This window comes from Salmo salar, chromosome ssa16, assembly GCF_905237065.1.
Source record: "Salmo salar chromosome ssa16, Ssal_v3.1, whole genome shotgun sequence".
Taxonomy (NCBI): Eukaryota; Metazoa; Chordata; class Actinopteri; order Salmoniformes; family Salmonidae; genus Salmo; species Salmo salar.
In genome coordinates, this window is record NC_059457.1 from 35,102,049 (window position 1) to 35,121,932 (window position 19,884).

General features: G+C 44.7%; 1 protein-coding gene across 6 annotated transcripts in view; it reads right to left on the reverse strand.

Moving 5' to 3' along the window:
• Positions 1 to 19,884, reverse strand: part of LOC106573652 (septin-7) — a 32,027-nt gene that overhangs the window by 4,581 nt on the left and 7,562 nt on the right. For all 6 annotated transcript variants that reach the window (XM_014148895.2, XM_014148894.2, XM_014148897.2 and 3 more), the window contains exons 3-8: positions 6,368 to 6,474; positions 2,727 to 2,827; positions 2,426 to 2,560; positions 482 to 599; positions 279 to 371; positions 16 to 112 (exon numbers count right to left, since the gene is read on the reverse strand). In XM_014148895.2, the coding sequence (XP_014004370.1) occupies positions 16 to 112; positions 279 to 371; positions 482 to 599; positions 2,426 to 2,560; positions 2,727 to 2,827; positions 6,368 to 6,474 (651 nt within the window). The remainder of the gene's footprint in view (positions 1 to 15; positions 113 to 278; positions 372 to 481; positions 600 to 2,425; positions 2,561 to 2,726; positions 2,828 to 6,367; positions 6,475 to 19,884) is intronic.

Below are 19,884 nucleotides of genomic sequence, written 5' to 3' on the forward strand. Positions count from 1 at the left end.
ACATGCTGAACCTACCTTCTGCCACGCCCCAGGGGTACTGACGACCTCTGACCTTCTTGCCATTTACTTCGATCACCACATTGCTGCCAACCACTGCCAGAGGCATCCGCTCCTGCCACACAGGGACAGAGGGACCAGCGTCAGTTAATCAGTGAGCCTGTACAGTATCCACAATATATTAGATAACCAAACTGACCGGGATAAACAAGGGCAGATAGGGACTAGTGTGGACTGATACAGGTTGACTATCCGTCTCTCTCACTCTCTTTGCACACTACCTTGATCTTCCGGATGAGCTTGCTGTCCTCATCGTCCTCTGTGTCAGGAAACTCGTAGATCTGGATCTTGTGTTCTTGGATTTCCTTCATGATCTGAGGATGAGTTGAATGTAAAAATGACATGAGTTATTGCCACACACATACCGGTACACACAATGTGTTTGTGCTAACACAAATAATTACTACACACCCACACCACACACCTGTTTCTTGAATAGCTGGCATTCCTCAGGTGTCAGGGTGTCTGCCTTGGCGATGAGGGGGATCACGTTAACCTTGTCATGGAGACGCTTCATAAACTCAATGTCCAGGGGCTTCAGCCTAAAGGGGAATTCACACATTGAAAAAATATATTCTGCCTTTCTGTTGTTGCACAATCATACACAGTCATCCAGTCAGACAAATACAGGCAGGCAGGGAAGGCTGATCTATGCTTTGATGTGACAGTCCTGAATAATTCTCTGCAGTTATGCCGCATTCACGTCATGTGGGAAACTCAGGAGCTCAGAGTTAAAGTGAACGCAGGTTATTTGCGTAGAGCTTCATTTTCATACCTCCCAATTGGGAAACTCAGGATCCGACTCTTCCGCCTAGGTTAGCAAGTCGGAAATTTCAGAGTTTCCGACATCATGAACACCATAAGTACACTTTATGCTCAAACTGATGCAGTTCATTATGTCACCGGTAGAGGGTCACTGGCATGAAAACACAGTGGGGTACAAAGGAATCAAAGAAACAGTGACTGACTTATTTTTTCTGTCTTTTCTTTTTTACAGTCAGCGACCACTAATAATTATGTCATGGTGGGCTCATGAGGGATTCTCTTTGTTCTCACTCTGGGAGTAAGTGGACAAAGGGGCTATTCTTCTCTGTGGCCTGAGAGAGTGAGTTCTGTCCAGGGACCGGAGGGAAGGCCTGGAGGGGGCAGAGCAGTAAGGGTGGGTGGGGGGGTGCTGAGTATTCCATGAATGTAGAGATACAGAGCAACAGACCAGCTGTTTACAGGTCACAGGAGTAAAGGAGGATTATGAAGTGTGGGGCGAGAGACAGACAGACCTGACAGAGATTACATTTCATGTTCTGAATTTGTCTCCACATTATCAGGAGCAGGGGGGTCAGAGGCAAGGGCTGACATGACCTCTGATCTCTTAATACATCACCTTGTGTGGGTCTAACAACTGACATTTTCTCTAAGAATATTAGGATCTTATATAATTACAGCAACCATGGGTCCCTACTCCTTATGGCTGCATATAATTACAGCAACCATGGTTTGTTAAAAGTGTGCGGTTGGATAGGGTGTGCTATGATACAAATTGTGGGCCTAGCTGAGTTGCTATTAAGGTGTTCTTCAAGGCTGAAACTAAAGCCTCCCATTCCCAGGGATTCTGAGCTCAGGGGCTCCTCAGGGAGCGGCTGCCTCCTGATTAGCTGGCTCAGTGATGGTGAGAACGCTCCCATCACATCTTCCACCGAGCACGCTCAGTCTAGTGGCTGTTATGCAACCTTGTGGGTCACAACGTTGGCAGCCTACATCTCTCTCTCGCTTCCCACTCACATATGTGAACTCATGGCTACGCCTACACTCCAATCCACTCATGTTCACGTTCGGCCTCACATACATAGGGAGGCAGAAACGCATAGATAAAGGCAAAGGCACACGATCAAAAGTATATAGAAGCAATAACGTCATGGCTTATATAACAATGAGTGTAATACACATACAAATACGTGGGTACTCCAACTCAGAAGCAGCACAGGGAAATGGTCCTCTGTAGCTCAGTTGGTAGAGCATGGCTTTGGCGCTTACAATGCCAGAATAGTGGGTTCGATTCCCAGGACCACCCATAAGTAAAATGGATGCACCCGTGGCTAAGTCACTTCGGATAAAAGCGTCTGCTAAATGGCATATTTTATTATATAGAGGGAATGTTTTTAAATGTATAATTTCTATGATCCATGTTATCCAGTACACATACTGTATAACAAGTGTGCTTCAGCTCATACGAGTCTCTTTATGAGCCAAGGGAAGTGGATCAGGTGGGTAGCATAGGCATCATACATACTGTATGTTCTATGGCATCATTGTAGTACTGGTCCATGACAAAGGGCCTGTCCCTATGAGGCCTGTCAGTGTCAGTACTCACCCGTGGCCAGAGGGGGCGATGAAGTACAGGCAGCAGTGAACCCTGTTGTCTGGCATCAGTCTTCGGTTCACCCTGGACTCCGCATTCAGGAAGTCCTCACACTTACTGTCAATGTAGTTAATGACAGGCTGCCAGCTGAGAGGGGGATGATTAAGGACAGAGAGAGAAAATAGGAAAATGTTGTTTACTCCACATGCAGGCTCTCATTGACTCAGAGAGCATATATTCACACTCCCTACACAACATACAAACTGTCATTCATACATGCTCACAATTACTCCCAATACTCACTATTACTCACCAGTTACTATTATCCACTGCATCTCCGAACCCTGGTGTATCGACGATGGTGAGAGTGAGTTGGACACCTCCTTCCTTCACCAGAACCTTGGACTGCTCCACCTGTAAAACAGCAACACAGTTCCTCTAAAACAGCACTCCATAGTTCCCATGTTATCCCTCAGCGCCTCCACACACTACAGTTCATCAATAGCGTTATCACGTTGTCCCCATGGGGGTGGTTCTGGATCAGAGTGGCAGCTGGGACTCAGTGATATGGTGTTGGTTGATTTTTTTCTCTCTCACAGTTTAGGAGACCAATATATCATTCTCTCCCTGCTGCTGTTAGTTTCAGCGGCTCTCTGTTTGGCTGCATACTTTCGTTTCACAAGGGTAGTTATTTTGGGTTGATCCCTTTCAGTCTCTCTAAACACTCAAAAACACATACCATTTTTTTTTCTTCACGCTGGGCATATATCAAGCACTCAAAACACTTATGTAAGTGTTTGACTGTGTGTGTGTGTGTGTGTGTGTGTGTGTGTCTGCATATCTGCTTAAAAATCAACTTCAGTGAATGAAAAACAAATGAAGAAACTCCCAAAATACACACCCATCAGTTCAGTGAAATCTGAGTAGACAGAATGTGACCATTTGACAAACATAAGAGATTGTTAAGAGATTGATTGGAATGTAAATACTCTTCCCGTTTCTACCCCTCAGCAGCCACATCACACAGCTCACTGGCCCCAAGTCTACCCCTCTACACTGACTCTGGCCGACCCAAACAGCTCCATTCCTAAACATTGGACACACTCAATGGAGAATCAAACACATCAGCAGGAACCACTGGGACCCCTGAGACACAACCAGGAATCTCAAGCCTCAACAAATGTGCAAAACAGCTTATTTCTGTCTACATTCAAAAGTGAAGTCAAACATTCGCTCACAAACAAACACATTTTTTGGAGCAGCTTTATATGACTGCGGTTGTGATTTCAGGAGATTGTGACTTACCGTGGCTCAGGACCACGCAGATCATTCAGGGGTAGGGACTCAGAAAAAGGGCAACACTCACTGATCTCAAATTGTAAGCAAGCTAGTTAGTGCCTCCTAAAGACATGCTTGACATGGGTAATAGAGGGTGGTGCCTCCTAAAGACATGATTGACATGGGTAATAGAGGGTGGTGCCTCCTAAAGACATGATTGACATGGGTAATAGAGGGTGGTGCCTCCTAAAGACATGATTGACATGGGTAATAGAGGGTGGTGCCTCCTAAAGACATGATTGACATGGGTAATAGAGGGTGGTGCCTCCTAAAGACATGATTGACATGGGTAATAGAGGGTGGTGCCTCCTAAAGACATGATTGACATGGGTAATAGAGGGTGGTGCCTCCTAAAGACATGATTGACATGGGTAATAGAGGGTGGTGCCTCCTAAAGACATGATTGACATGGGTAATAGAGGGTGGTGCCTCCTAAAGACATGATTGACATGGGTAATAAAGGGTGGTGCCTCCTAAAGACATGATTGACATGGGTAATAAAGGGTGGTGCCTCCTAAAGACATGATTGACATGGGTAATAAAGGGTGGTGCCTCCTAAAGACATGATTGACATGGGTAATAAAGGCTGGTGCCTCCTAAAGACATGATTGACATGGGTAATAAAGGCTGGTGCCTCCTAAAGACATGATTGACATGGGTAATAAAGGCTGGTGCCTCCTAAAGACATGATTGACATGGGTAATAGAGGGTGGTGCCTCCTAAAGACATGATTGACATGGGTAATAAAGGGTGGTGCCTCCTAAAGACATGATTGACATGGGTAATAAAGGGTGGTGCCTCCTAAAGACATGATTGACATGGGTAATAAAGGGTGGTGCCTCCTAAAGACATGATTGACATGGGTAATAGAGGGTGGTGCCTCCTAAAGACATGATTGACATGGGTAATAAAGGGTGGTGCCTCCTAAAGACATGATTGACATGGGTAATAAAGGGTGGTCTATCAGCTGATCATTGATCTGCTAATTGTTTTTTTAGTTTTTTTAAATACTTTTTTAAATTTAACCAGGCAAGTCAGTTAAGAACAAATTCTTATTTAAAATGACGGCCTACCCTGGGCCAACACCGGACGACACTGGGCCAATTGTGCGCCGCCCTATGGGACTCCCAATCACGGCCGGATGTGATACAGCCTGGATTGAACCAGGTACTGTAGTGACACCCCTTTCACTGAGATGCAGTGCCTTAGACCGCTTAGACCGATGCGCCGCTCACCCTGGCTTTTTCTTTCTGATTGAGATTTATCTTCAATGCTCTTAAATAGCTTCATAATATGTTTTTAATAATCTTCTAACTCATGATATATGGCCGGCTAGTGGCTTGTGTGGATATTTTAGTGTATGGTGGTTAGCTTGAGTCTAGACTAGCTGTGTTGCTGCTGCCCTGACACACACAAGCAACTCCTGACTGAAGAAGGGATGAAGTTGGGTCGGAGGGTCGTGGATGCAGCTGCTCCTCTCTAGGTCTCTCTGCCTCTCTACTGTGGGTAGGCCATCAGCCAACCAGACCCAATACTGCTGATCATGTAAATGAAGTGTTATCAAGTGTTAATAAAATGTTATGCTGCAGCTGCTGTGGCAGTACTGTTGATATTTAAACTAGGTAGCTAACAACACACACTCGACTGGTGACTGCATCTCAAGCCATGAGTGTTTGGATACCGGGGGCGTGCGAGCTCCATACAGGGCAGACCAACAGGCGCAACCAACCAACGGCCGGGGGGTGGCGAACTTGACGACGTCAAGGCGACTTGCCTTGGGTTCAGAACAACGGAAAAAATATATAATCACCACCCACAAAAGGGCACTTGGCGAGTGGTAGGGAAAAGGGGTAGGTGCTCTGAACAGGTAGACCCCGATCTGTGCACGTGCCTGCCATGGTTACTAACTCCAAACACATCAGTGCTCTCAGTATGAACCCAAATATCAAGCACCACCTCTGTGTGTGTTTGTGCCTTTGCATATGTGTCCTAAAGACAGGAGGTTATTACAGGATGCCTCAGAGATGGCAGTCTAGAGTTGGGTGGGAAAGTCACCACTGGGTGTTGAGTTTCATGGGAACATTCCTAACCTCCTACTGACCCCTTCAGGCCCCAAGAGGAACCAGCACGCCTGAGTCCAACTTATCCCCCTCTCCTCTCCCCCCCTCTCCTCCCCTCCTTGTCCCCATTCTAAATCGAGGCCACACAAACCTCCCCAAACACCCTTAACTAGCCTACACCCCTCCCTCCCCTCCCCTGGTCCTCCAGATGCAGCCTCTTCACCTGTCCATCTCCTTTTTATCAAGGCCATATAAGGCTGCTGGTTCTCTGGGTGCGTTGCCTCTGGCCTGGCCACCGTAACCATCCAGTGGTAATTGGGTTTGTTTGCTGTGTGATCTCTGGCCTTTGGTTGTGTTGAACTTCCACATGTGTTTGGAGATGGGGGATGGTTAGAGAGGTGAGGGGGGAGGGTTGAGCCCAGGGGGGACTTGGAACCAGCTAGAGAGAGAATGGAGGGGTTTTTGGGAGGAGTCCCAGTCCTGAAGAGAGACAAACATGGATGAGAGGTAGGTTAGGTCAGGGGTGAGAGGTCGAGGAGAGAGGGATGTGGGCTACCTGAACAGTCTTCTTGATCCGTAGGGATGGCCCTGGGTAATCCTTGGAGTACAGGTCAGTCAGGAAGAGGGAGTTGATGAGTGTGGATTTCCCCAATCCAGACTCACCTATGGGAGGAGTTAAGGAGATCAGACATCAGTTACATTGTCAATCAATGTAATCCACCAACACCATAGCTAAAATAACATAGGTAAAACCAACATGTTTCAGCATACAGTTAGCCTTCATTTGCCAATGCAAACACTTCCACACTTACTAACATCATACACACCCTGTAGTGACACAGTCACAGTCTAAGGTTTGAAGGTAATCTCTGTCCCAAAGAACTGCAGCACAGGATATACAAAGCTGATTCCATGTCTCACTGAGAAAGGTCAAAAGTGCATCTGCCAGAGAGTAGGCTTGTAGTCCGAGGGAATAAAACATATCCTCTCTCCCTTTCTCTCTTCCCAATGTTCCTTCCCACCCTGACATTAGAATCATTCAGCATGTTGTCGGTTTGACTATATGACCCATTAGTTCACAGATCACACACACACACACACACACACACACACACATCTTCCACTTACATGTTACAATGATTAATGAGTGGGCATCTGGCAAACTGTGCTGGGGAGTGACTGCTGCGGTGCTCAGGGGGTAGGGGAGGGTAAAGGGAAGGTTGCCTGGCATACTCCAGCAGGACCAACCCACTAGCAGCTGAGCAACAGCGGCACTACCACCATTGTCCCAGCAGGGGGCACCCCACCACCCCCCATCACACATCAACCCATACTACTTCTCCAAGACATGTTCTTGGGGTTAAGGGGATCACTTATTGGAAATCGTAACAGCACAACATAAAACAAACTTGAGGGGAGGTTCCATTTTTACATTTTTTTTTTTACATTTACATTTTAGTCATTTAGCAGAGGCTCTTATCCAGAGCGACTTACAGTAGTGAATGCATACATTTCATACATTTTTTTTTCTTCCTGCGCTGGCCCCCCGTGGGAATCGAACCCACAACCCTGGTGTTGCAAACACCATGCTCTACCAACTGAGCTACAGGGAAGGCTGTAGCTCTTCCATCAATATGAGGGGAGGTTCATGGGGCCCTCTCTCTTCCATCAATATGAGGGGAGGTTCATGGGGCCCTCTCTCTTCCATCAATATGAGGGGAGGTTCATGGGGCCCTCTCTCTTCCATCAATATGAGGGGAGGTTCATGGGGCCCTCTCTCTTCCATCAATACTGCCTGATAATGAGGGGAGGCTCATGGGGCCCTCTCTCTTCCATCAATACTGCCTGATAATGAGGGGAGGTTCATGGGGCCCTCTCTCTTCCATCAATACTGCCTGATAATGCCTGACTGTTTAGATGAGTGGGGTTGTATGTGTTCATCTCTGCATACAATACTACATTACATTTACAACCAAATCATCTGCCACCACAAATTATGATGACTGAATCCCGGATAATTGTCAGGTTGTCCTGAACAGTTGTGAAATCCTCAGATTCCAGTGTTTCTCTTAACCTTCACACAGACCCGCTCTTTGAGGTGCAGACTCTGGGTGGTTCCTTCACACCAAGACACTACTCAGCTCACCGCTGGCTGACAAACAGCACGAGATTACAGGATGTCTGGCTCTTTACACACACTGTTTAACCAGGAGGTAACAGACATACTGTCACTGCTGGGTAAATTGACACATCCCAGCCTCTGGCCCATGCTGGAGGTGGTCACCCTCCCAAACCAGAAGGGGAGTGGGACGTAAGTGCATCTCCTACATCTCTCTGTGGGGAATGGAGGGGGCCACAGAGGGTCAGGAGTGTGCAGCTAAAGCAGAGAAGACGGAGTGCCTGCAGATGACATGCCCTGGAGCCTGATAGCAGTTACAAAGGCATTCTAATGGAAGCCAGTCACACACAGCCAGTCACCCTCCCCTCTCCGTGGCCTTGAAATCTGGTATTGGGGATCATCTGTTTCTCTCTGCCTCTCATGCATGCAGCATGGATCTATAACACCCAGAGAGAGAGAGAGAGAGAGAGAGAGACCCTGTTCTGGGTCTGGGTCCTGGGACATTCATCTGCGTTTTGGGTTTAATTAGACACTGCAGAGAACAGAATTAGGATCAGAGTTCACTGGATTAGAAAAAAATATATAAAAATACAGGATACTTCAAAAAAACTCTTTCAGAAATGCAATATTAACTCTATTGGAATCCTGGCATAAAAATGCAGCTGAAGAGCTTTCAGCTCTGGTCACTAGCCTAGAGCCTCCTCATCCTTTCAGCTCTGGTCACTAGCCTAGAGCCTCCTCATCCTTTCAGCTCTGGTCACTAGCCTAGAGCCTCCTCATCCTTTCAGCTCTGGTCACTAGCCTAGAGCCTCCTCATCCTTTCAGCTCTGGTCACTAGCCTAGAGCCTCCTCATCCTTTCAGCTCTGGTCACTAGCCTAGAGCCTCCTCATCCTTTCAGCTCTGGTCACTAGCCTAGAGCCTCCTCATCCTTTGTCCTTTGTTTGAGGGTGAGTGTGACCGCTTGCTGATGTTGGTTAGAAAAGCAAATGAATAACCAAACACTGATACATGGAGAAATAATATATCTATTATCCTTTATACAGTGGCAAGAAAAAGTATGTGAAATTGGAAAGACCTGTATTTCTGCATAAATTAGTCATAAAATGTTATCTGATCTTCATCTAGGTCACAACAATAGACAAACAGTCTGCTTAAACTAATAACACAAACAATTATATGTTTTCATGTCTTTATTGAACACACCGTGTAACCATTCACAGTGCAGGGTGGGAAAAGTATGTGAACCCTTGGATTTAATAACTGGTTGACCCTCCTTTGGCAGCAATAACCTCAACCAAACCTTTTCTGTAGTTGAGGATCAGACCTGCACAACAGTCAGGAGGAATTTTCCTCCTTACAAAACTGTTTCAGTTCAGCAATATTCTTGGGATGTCTGGTGTGAACTGCTCGAGGTCATGCCACAGTATCTCAAATCAGGTTGAGGTCAGGACTCTGACTGGGCCACTCCAGAAGGCGTATCATCTTCTGTTGAAGCCATTCTGTTGTTGATTTACTTCTGTGTTTTGGGTCGTTGTCCTGTTGCGTCACCCAACTTATGTTGAGCTTCAATTGGCGGACAGACAGCCTAACATTCTCCTGAAAAATGTCTTGGTAAACTTGGGAATTAATTTTTCTGTCGATGATAGCAAGCTGATAGCAAGCTCCACCATACTTTACAGTTGGAATGAGGTTTTGATGTTGGTGTGCTGTGCCTTTTTTTCTCCACACAGTGTGCTCCTTCCAAAAAACCCAACTGTAGTTTCATCTGTCCACAGAATATTTTGCCAGTGGCGCTGTGGAACATCCAGGTGCACTTTCACAAACTTCAGACTTGCGGCAATATTTTTTTGGGACGGCAGTGGCTTCTTCCGTGGTGTCCTCCCATGAAAACCATTCTTGTTTAGTGTTTTATGCATTGTAGACTCGTCAACAGAGATGTTAACATGTTCCAGAGATTTCTGTAAGTCTTTAGCTGACACTAGGACTCTTCTTAACCTCATTGAGCATTCTGTGCTGTGCTCTTGCAGTCATCTTTGCAGGACAGCCACTCCTAGGGAGAGTAGCAACAGTGCTGAACTCTCAATTTATAGACAATTTGTCTTAGCGTGGACTGATGAACATCAAGGCTTTTAGAGATACTTTTGTAACACTTTCCAGTCAACAATTCTTAAGATGAAGTCTTCTGAGATCTCTTCTGTTGAAGGCATGGTTCACATCAGGCAATGCTTCTTGTGAATAGAAAACTCACATTTTGTGAGCCAGGCAGCTCTAACCAACATCTCCAATCTCATCTCATTGATTAGACTCCAGGTTAGCTGACTCCTGACTCCAATTAGCTTTTGGAGAAGTCATTAGCCTAAGGGTTCATATACTTTTTCCAACCTACACTGTGAATGTTTAAAATATGTATTCAATATAGACAAGAAAAATACAATAATTTGTGTGTTATTAACTTAAGCACACTATGTTTGTCTATTCTTGTGGACTTCGATGAAGAGCAGATCAAATTTGATGACCAATTTATGCAGAAATCCAGGAAATTCCAAAGGGTTCACATACTTTTTCTTGCCTCTGTAGGCCTATTATTACCAAAAATAACTTGAACAATTTCCTACCCTCTAAAAACCAACCCCTACTTCATCTTCCCTCCACCCCCCTCATGCTGCTGTCCCAGATCAATTACACCCCTCTGGCCCCCCATCTCCCCCCAAACACTCCACCTCAACTGTATGGAAGAGCCTCATTTAAATGGTGCGTTTCCATTCAGGATTTACCATGGTGTTTTACCCAAAAGGCTCAGACTTTTCTGTTTCTATATCGCAGGCCGGCACCAGTCTCTCTCTGGGCCATGGCTCTGGCGAACCTGCTCTCAGTTAGGGCCAAAGCCAGACCACTGGTACTTTCCAGCTTGAATTTACATAACAATGGCTAACTGTGAACTTGAACGCCTTCTCACAAAGCAACTGTTTTGATTATGCAGAGGTTGTTGATTCTGCTCACTGTCAGCCCTAGCTATGGAAACAACTTCCCTAGTATAACATAATGGTGAATACACTAGTGTAACACTGATTCAGTGGAAAAGCAGCAAGAGAGCCTCAACAGCCCAGCCACAACACAGGGCACTAACCAAACACCGAATAGAACTGCTTCAAAGAGGACGCATTCCAAATTACAACCAATGTCCTCTGCAGTGTACTCCACTTATAAAGGCTTCCGCAACCGTTTGGTAGAGTTCGTGCATATATTATGATGACATTTTGGACTTCGGTGTGTTTTTTTTGGGGCTGTTCGGGCACACAATATCTTTTCTGGAGGCAAGCCGTAGTTCGGGGCCGAAGTCTACACCTCTTCATCGATGATTGGTCAACAGTAGGGATTCTTCAATAAAGTCTGTTGTCATTGAATAAGAAACGACTTGTTTCATGCAAATTTTTTAAATGAAAAATACTGCACCAAACATTTTAGTTGGATGTAAAATTGCACGACTAAAATTTCCTCGGCAAAAACGTCAAAATTAATGACAGATTTATTGAGTCATCTTAGATTAATTCTGACTATTTTGAGGAAGTGTATACTGCTATGGTGTCTCAAACAGTACTATTGTGCTTTTTTCTCATTTTTCAAGCGAGCACACTAGTTTGGTTTGCCAAATATCGGTGTTAACCTAATGCAGAGGCTGGAATGGAATAAATGGAATGGTATCAAAAACATTTATTCCATTTCAGCCATTACAATGAGCCTGTCCTCCTATAGCGCCTCCCACCAGCCTCCCCTGACCTCATGGTAACTCACGGGGGTCAAAATCATGGTACAACAACAGTTGACATACAGTTAGTTGTGACAGCGGCTGTTCTGTGGTCCAAACTAGCTGACAGCTTTGACCAATGATAGTCTCACTTACCCCCCGGAGGGCAAGTCCAAATGAATTAGCCTTCCTCAGTTAATTAAATACTGGTCCGCATGATCTCTGGAAACGCACTCTCCATAAATAGACCCTGTCCCTGACGACCCAGAGCTGCATGGATGGATGGATGGCTGGGTGAACCCCCTCTCACCCCCCCTCTTTCTTTCATTACGAGAACATTAACTGAGCAGTGTGAGGGGGACAGAGGGAGCGACTAAGAGTCAGGTGAAGAGAAAATGCAGATAGGGAGGTAACAGCAGTTAGAGAGCGACTGATTGAAAGGGCTATGGGGACAGACATACAGATGGACACACAGGGTACATTTCCCAGGAGATTATTAACATACAGATGGACACACAGGGTACGTTTCCCAGGAGATTATTAACATACAGATGGCACACAGGGTACATTTCCCAGGAGATTATTAACATACAGATGGACACACAGGGTACGTTTCCCAGGAGATTATTAACATACAGATGGCACACAGGGTATGTTTCCCAGGAGATTATTAACATACAGATGGACACACAGGGTACGTTTCCCAGGAGATTATTAACATACAGATGGACACACAGGGTACGTTTCCCAGGAGATTATTAACATACAGATGGACACACAGGGTACGTTTCCCAGGAGATTATTAACATACAGATGGACACACAGGGTACGTTTCCCAGGAGATTATTAACATACAGATGGACACACAGGGTACGTTTCCCAGGAGATTATTAACATTCTTGGCTTTTTATCTCTACTTTCTTCCTGTCAACATACTAATGGCCAACCAAAAATTACCCATGGGGCAGCAGCTGGCCCTAGACATCCTGACAGGCCCCTTTCCCCAGTGCCCCCCCCGTGCCCGGCCAGACCCCTCGCTCCTCTCCTCGCCCCACATAAAGGGGCTCCTGGTGCTTATAGTCGGTATGCCTGTAGCTCTTTACCACTGACAAACACAGAGCTCTCCTCCCCTAACTAACAGACATGTGGGCTTGAATCGGAGTCAAATGAGACATCTGGCCGACACACACTAAAAAGAGAAGAGAGAAAGGAGGGGGAAGGGAGAGGAAAGAAAGGGTAAAAGGGGGAAGGGAAGAGAGAGAGAATGTGAGTAGGGATGTTTCAGTGGGACTGACTTCAGTAGTGATAAACTATTGTTCAGGACAAAAGGGATGGCTGCAGTAGGGTCAAAGGTCATCTTATTGTGATAAAGATCTGTAACTCACAAGGATGGACACAGAACACAATCTTTATAACCTCAAACTGTTATAAATGATTAGCAAGTGTATTGGGTCCAATAGGAAATACTCTGGTAGCCATACAGATAGATTGGCTACACTCCACTGACTATAAAGACCTGATCTTAAAATAGACAATGTGAGCCAGTTTCCAGAGATTTGACAGAGAGTGAGTAATGTATAAAAGTTCAACTTTGAACCTCTGAGTCTAAACAGAAACAGCACGTGTGAGGTCATACAGGACATGTGCACACTCTGCAGCAGCAGCGCCTCCCACACACAGTCACTCACACACCCAGCAGCGGTCCCACTGAGCACACACATTATCCTGCTGTGTCTTACCATAATAAATCATTGAGAAATACATTCCTCAAAGATTTTCTTAGTGGCTCTGTCATCTTGTAATGTGATGAGATTTCCTTTACGATTCACCTGGAACATCGATTTCTGAAAACATCCTTTCTTTTCATGGTTCTATGCTTCTAAGGTAATGCTATCCTTTTAGTCAGTGAACAGTAAACAAGGGTTAGCAGATGACAGTAAAAAGATGAGTTGGATGAAACCAATAGGTGAAAATAGACTGGCATAGAATATGGGATGGTGGAAGACTGTGGTATAGGCTAGGGGAAGATGAATGGGTAGTAGAGGAGATGTGGGCCAAGCCAAGGCCTCAGTACAAACACTGGTGAGTGAACTACACAAAGAAAACTACAGTTAATCCCATAGATTACTCAACCAAAGCCTGGGTCCCCTGCCAGGTCAGCAAGCAAGCCAGTCAGAGCTAAGCCTGTCAGACCGTCTTATCAGAACGGACACAGAGAGCTTACACACAACCAGGAGGCAGGCAGGCAGGCAGGCAGGCAGGCAGGCAAGTAGACACAGACATAATGGCTGACAGGAGATAACACAGACTGGGATCCACTGCAAGGCACTGACTGTGAGTAAAGAGAAGCTCCACTTCCAAGTGTTGTGCAGGGTTGTAAATTCTTAGGTCTTGTGAGGTGAGTTGTTATAGTAGGCTGTTTAGACTCCACTTTGTTCCTACAGTATATCATGGATTTGGACAACCTGCTTTGTACAGCAGCAGGGATCTCTCCAATCTTTCCAAAATTCACTACAGAAACTGCCAGCTGGCCAAAAAGCCAGGAAACAGGTTTAAATCCGTCCCAGATTTTTGGAGGGGAAAAAATTGTCCCGAGCCAAAGTCCTGTGGCATCAGTCTCAGAGTGACAGTGGAGACACTTCCAAGTGACCGGGCTCTAACAAGCGAGTGGATTCACTTTCAGTCAAGACCCAAACAGAGCCCCAGCCTGTCAAAACAGTGAACCCAGCTGGCTTCCATTACAATCTTCACACAGCCACAGCTCACTCTACTTGCCTGAAAGTGCACTCTCTAACACTCTCACAGTGATAGAAGTAGAGTTTTGCAATAGTGTGTGTCTAAATGTGTTATATTGAGTTACACCCCTTTTGGCCTCAGAACAGCCTCAATTCGTTAGGGCAGGGACTCTACAAGGTGTCAAAAGCATTCCACAGGGATGCTGGCCCATGTTCACTCCAATGCTTCCCACAGCTGTGTCAAGTTGGCTGCATGTGCTTTGGGTGGTGGACCGTTCTTGATAGACACGGGAAACTGTTGAGCGTGAAAAACCAAGCCACATTGCAGATCTTGACACAAACTGGTGCACCTGGCTCCTACTACCATACCCCATTCAAAAGGCACTTCAATATTTTGTCTTGCCCATTCACCCTCTGAATGGCACACAAACAATCCATGTGTCAACTGTCTCATGGCTTAAAAATCCTTCTTTAACTTGTCTCCTCCCCTTCATCTACACTGACACAAGTGACATCAATAAGGGATCATAGCTTTCACCTGGTCAGTCTATGTCATGGAAAGAGCAGGTGTTCTTAATGTTTTGTATACTCAGTGCCTCTCATCCCTTTTGTTCCAAACACTGTTGTGCTTGTTCTCTCTTCCACACTTCACATTTTGTATGTGTAACGTTTGGCCCAGCTGGGGTATGCAGTGGTTAGAGCCAAAAAGAAAGAAAGAAAGAAATAGAGGCCCATATGTAACAAGGCTGAAAGTAGGAATGTAATGATTCACAGATAAACATTTGAGCCGGTGACCGATGCATAACATGCGAGTGCATCGGTCCGCGGGAGCCCAAACAGATCCAAATGAAGCATGCATCGGTAAGAAAACCAATTCAAACGTTACGAAAACGCCAGTTTACCAAAAATGATTCTCATTCATTTCTGCCTCATTCTGAAAATACATCTAATCCGTTGTGACTGAATTGATGCGTCCTCTTCTTCAGCCTATCAACATTGTATGCATGTACAGTGGGGGAAAAAAGTATTTGATCCCCTGCTGATTTTGTACGTTTGCCCACTTAGAAAGAAATGATCAGTCTATAATTTTAATGGTAGGTTTATGTGAACAGTGAGAGACAGAATAACAACAAAAAAAATCCAGAAAAACGCATGTCAAAAATGCTATAAAATGATTTGCATTTTAATGAGGGAAATAAGTATTTGACCCCTCTGCAAAACATGACTTAGTACTTGGTGACAAAACCCTTGTTGGCAATCAGAGGTCAGACGTTTCTTGTAGTTGGCCACCAGGTTTGCACACATCTCAGGAGGGATTTTGTCCCACTCCTCTTTGCAGATCTTCTCCGAGTCATTAAGGTTTCGAGGCTGACGTTTGGCAACTCGAACCTTCAGCTCCCTCCACAGATTTTCTATGGAATTAAGGTCTGGAGACTGGCTAGGCCACTCCAGGACCTTAATGTGCTTCTTCTTGAGCCTCTCCTTTGTTGCCTTGGCCGTGTGTTTTAGGTCATTGTCATGCTGGAATACCCATCCACGACCCATTTTCAATGCCCTGGCTGAGGGAAGGATGTTCTCACCCAAGATTTGACGGTACATGGCCTCGTCCATCGTCCCTTTGATGCGGTGAAGTTGTCCTGTCCCCTTAGCAGAAAAATACCCCCAAAGCATAATGTTTCCACCTCCATGTTTGACGGTGGAGATGGTGTTCTTGGGGTCATAGGCAGCATTCCTCCTCCTCCAAACACGGCGAGTTGAGTTGATGCCAAAGAGCTCCATTTTGGTCTCACCTGACCACAACACTGTCACCAGTTGTCCTCTGAATCATTCAGATGTTCATTGGCACTGCAGGATTTCAGTCCTTCACGGCGTAGTGCGTTACCAATTGTTTTCTTGGTGACTATGGTCCCAGCTGCCTTGAGATCATTGACAAGATCCTCCCGTGTAGTTCTGGGCTGATTCCTCACCGTTCTCATGATCATTGCAACCCCACAAGGTGAGATCTTGCATGGAGCCCCAGGCCGAGGGGTATTGACAGTTCTTTTGTGTTTCTTCCATTTGCGAATAATCGCACCAAATGTTGTCACCTTCTCACCAAGCTGCTTGGCGATGGTCTTGTAGCCCATTCCAGCCTTGTGTAGGTCTACAATCGTGTCCCTGAAATCCTTGGAGAGCTCTTTGGTCTTGGCCATGGTGGAGAGTTTGGAATCTGATTGATTGATTGCTTCTGTGGACAGGTGTCTTTTTTACAGGTAACAAGCTGTGGTGAGGAGCACTCCCTTTACGAGTGTGCTCCTAATCTCAGCTCGTTACCTGTATAAAAGTAACCCGGGAACCAGAAATCTTTCTGATTGAGAGGGGGTCAAATACTTATTTCCCTCATTAAAATGCAAATCAATTTATAACATTTCTGACATGCGTTTTTCTGGATATTTTTGTTGTTATTCTGTCTGTCACTATTCAAATAAACCTACCATTAAAATTATAGACTGATCCTTTCTTTATCAGTGGGCAAACGTACAAAATCAGCAGGGAATCAAATACTTTCCCCCCCCACTGTAACGGAGTATGACGTTGATCTACAAGTCAGATAACAACTGTGTACACATTGCATTAGACGCAGCTGCTCGCGCCAACGACAGGTAGGCCTACCCAATCCATGTTCTAATATTCGTAGGCTACAACTACACAGCACCCTCAGCATTCAGATGTTTGTAAAATGGCTTTCACAAAATATTAAATCATAGGCTTCATTAATTGAGAGACAACTAATGTAATTTGCTGGGCCATTGTTCTAAATGCATTTTTTACCAGAAGAGCTGTGTAGGATACAGGAGGGGTCACAGTCCACATCTTGCTGATTGCACATTAACTACTGATTGGGACTTTGATTGCCAGGTTCACCACACTAAATGACAACGGTCAGTGCTTTTGGTCATTTTTACATGAACATGGTAAAGGTGTTATTTAATAACAAGGACAGCAATCATTTTTGCGAGCCGCACTGGTCGGGAGAAGAGAGCAACTCTCCTCCGTAACGCGTCGATCACACCAATGGAACTCTGTGTTTGCATTGCAAAGGATGTTACGCCTTGATCACACCGACAGTGTCGTGTTTTGGTACACCAGGCGTAAACTCAGCAAAAAAGCTTTTGAGATTGAGTGAAAAAGCAAATGTCATAGCTCATTTCTAAAGGCAAGTATTGATATTACTACCTCAAAACATTAATCTGCTATATGAAAAGTTAATTAGTGGTGATTAGGATTTCAGATAAAAACTGGGGGACAAAAACATACATTTCCCCCGTAATCTGATATTGGTAGATGCTCAGTCTGACCAATGGCTCAACACACACACTATAACACACACAGCTCAGCTCCTGAGCGCCATAAGTACCAGATATGAATTTAGAAGGTAAAAATGAAAGTGTTCATAAGACAATTGTTAGTGAATCGAATCATATAGAACCGAACTGTATCGATTTGTTCCACTAATCAAATAGAATCGCAACAAATCGTTTCAAACTAAAAGTATCATTCCTGTATCATATCGGAGTCCGTATACAGCCCCAGTGAAAAGCTTGGACACACCTACTCATTCCAGAGTTTCTTTATTTTGACTATTTTCTACATTGTAGAATCCCAAACTTTTGACTTGTACTGTATCTACATGCGTATCGATTTGTGCTGTAAAGGAGAGATGCACATCCCTAACTGAAATCCAATCCTGTTGATATTGAATGCTGCCACTCTCCCTCTGGCACATGCAGCCCTTTCCCAGTGTCAAACAGGAAACCCAAACCAGAGGGAGATATATGTGGGACATGTCATGCTGGTTGGCTGTGAGAGAGAATGAGACAGAATGAATGAGAGAGACACACTGTGTCTTGAGAAAGAGAAAGAGAAAAAGAGAGAAAGAGAGAAAGCGTGAAAGAGAGAAAGAGAGTACAGTTGGCATACATGAAAAAGACAAAAATCAACATACCCAGTCTTGATTCCCATGGAAAGCAGTCCTTACATCAGAGGAGTATGATCAGCCCCCTCATGTACTCCCTATTCACCCATGACTACGTGGCCACGCACGCCTCCAACACAATCATGTTTGCAGACGACACAACTAGAGGTCGACCGATTAATCGGAATGGCCGATTAATTAGGGACGATTTCAAGTTTTCATAATCGGTAATCGACATTTTTGGACGCCGATTAGGCCGATTACATTGCACTTCACAAGGAGACTGCATGGCAGGCTGACCACCTGTTACGCGAGTGCAGCAAGGAGCCAAGGTAAGGTGCTAGCTAGCATTAAACTTATCTTATAAAAAACAATCAATCTTAACATAGTCACTAGTTAAACTGGTAATATCAACAACCATGTGTAGTTAGCTAGCTTGTCCTGCGTTGCACATAATCAATGCGGTGCCTGTTAATTTATCATAGAATCACAGCCTACTTCACCAAACGGGTGATGATTTAACAAGCGCATTGGCGAAAAAGCCCTGTCGTTGCACCAACGTGTACATGGTTGATGATAACATCAATGCCTTTCTTAAAATCAATACACAAGTATATATATTTTTTAAACCTGCATATTTAGTTAAGAAATTCATGTTAGCGGGCAATATTAACTAGGGAAATTGTGTCACTTCTTTTGCGTTCTGTGAATATACCAAGTCAGGGTATATGCAGCAGTTTGGGCCGCCTGGTTCATTGCAAACTGTGTGAAGACCATTTCTTCCTAACAAAGACCGTAATTTATTTGCCAGAATGTTACATAATTATAACATTGAAGGTTGTGCAATATAATAGCAATATTTAGACTTAGGGATGCCACCCGTTAGATAAAATACAGACCGGTTCCATATTTCACTGAAAGAATAAACATTTTGTTTTCGAAATGATAGTTTCCGTATATGAACATATTAATGACCTAAGACTCGTATTTCTGTGCGTTTATTATATTCTAATTAAGTCTATGATTTGATATAGCAGTCTGACTGAGCGGTGGTAGGCACCAGCAGGCTCGTAAGCATTCATTCAAACAGCACTTTACTGTGTTTGCCAGCAGCTCTTCGCTGTGCTTCAAGCATTGCGCGGTTTATGATTTCAAGCCTATCAACTCCCGAGATTAGGCTGGCAATACTAAAGTGCCTATAAGAACATCCAATAGTCAAAGGTATATGAAATACAAATGGTATAGAGAGAAATAGTCCTATAATTCCTATAATAACTACAATCTAAAACTTCTTAGCTGGGAATATTGAAGACTCATGTTAAAAAGGAACCACCAGCTTTCATATGTTCTCATGTTCTGAGCAAGGCACTTAAACGTTAGCTTTTTACATGGCACATATTGCACTTTTCTTCTCCAACACTGTGTTTTTGCATTATTTTTTTGGTCCTCCAATAATCGGTATTGGCGTTAAAATCATAAAATCGGTCGACCTCTAGACAACAGTAGTAGGCCTGATTA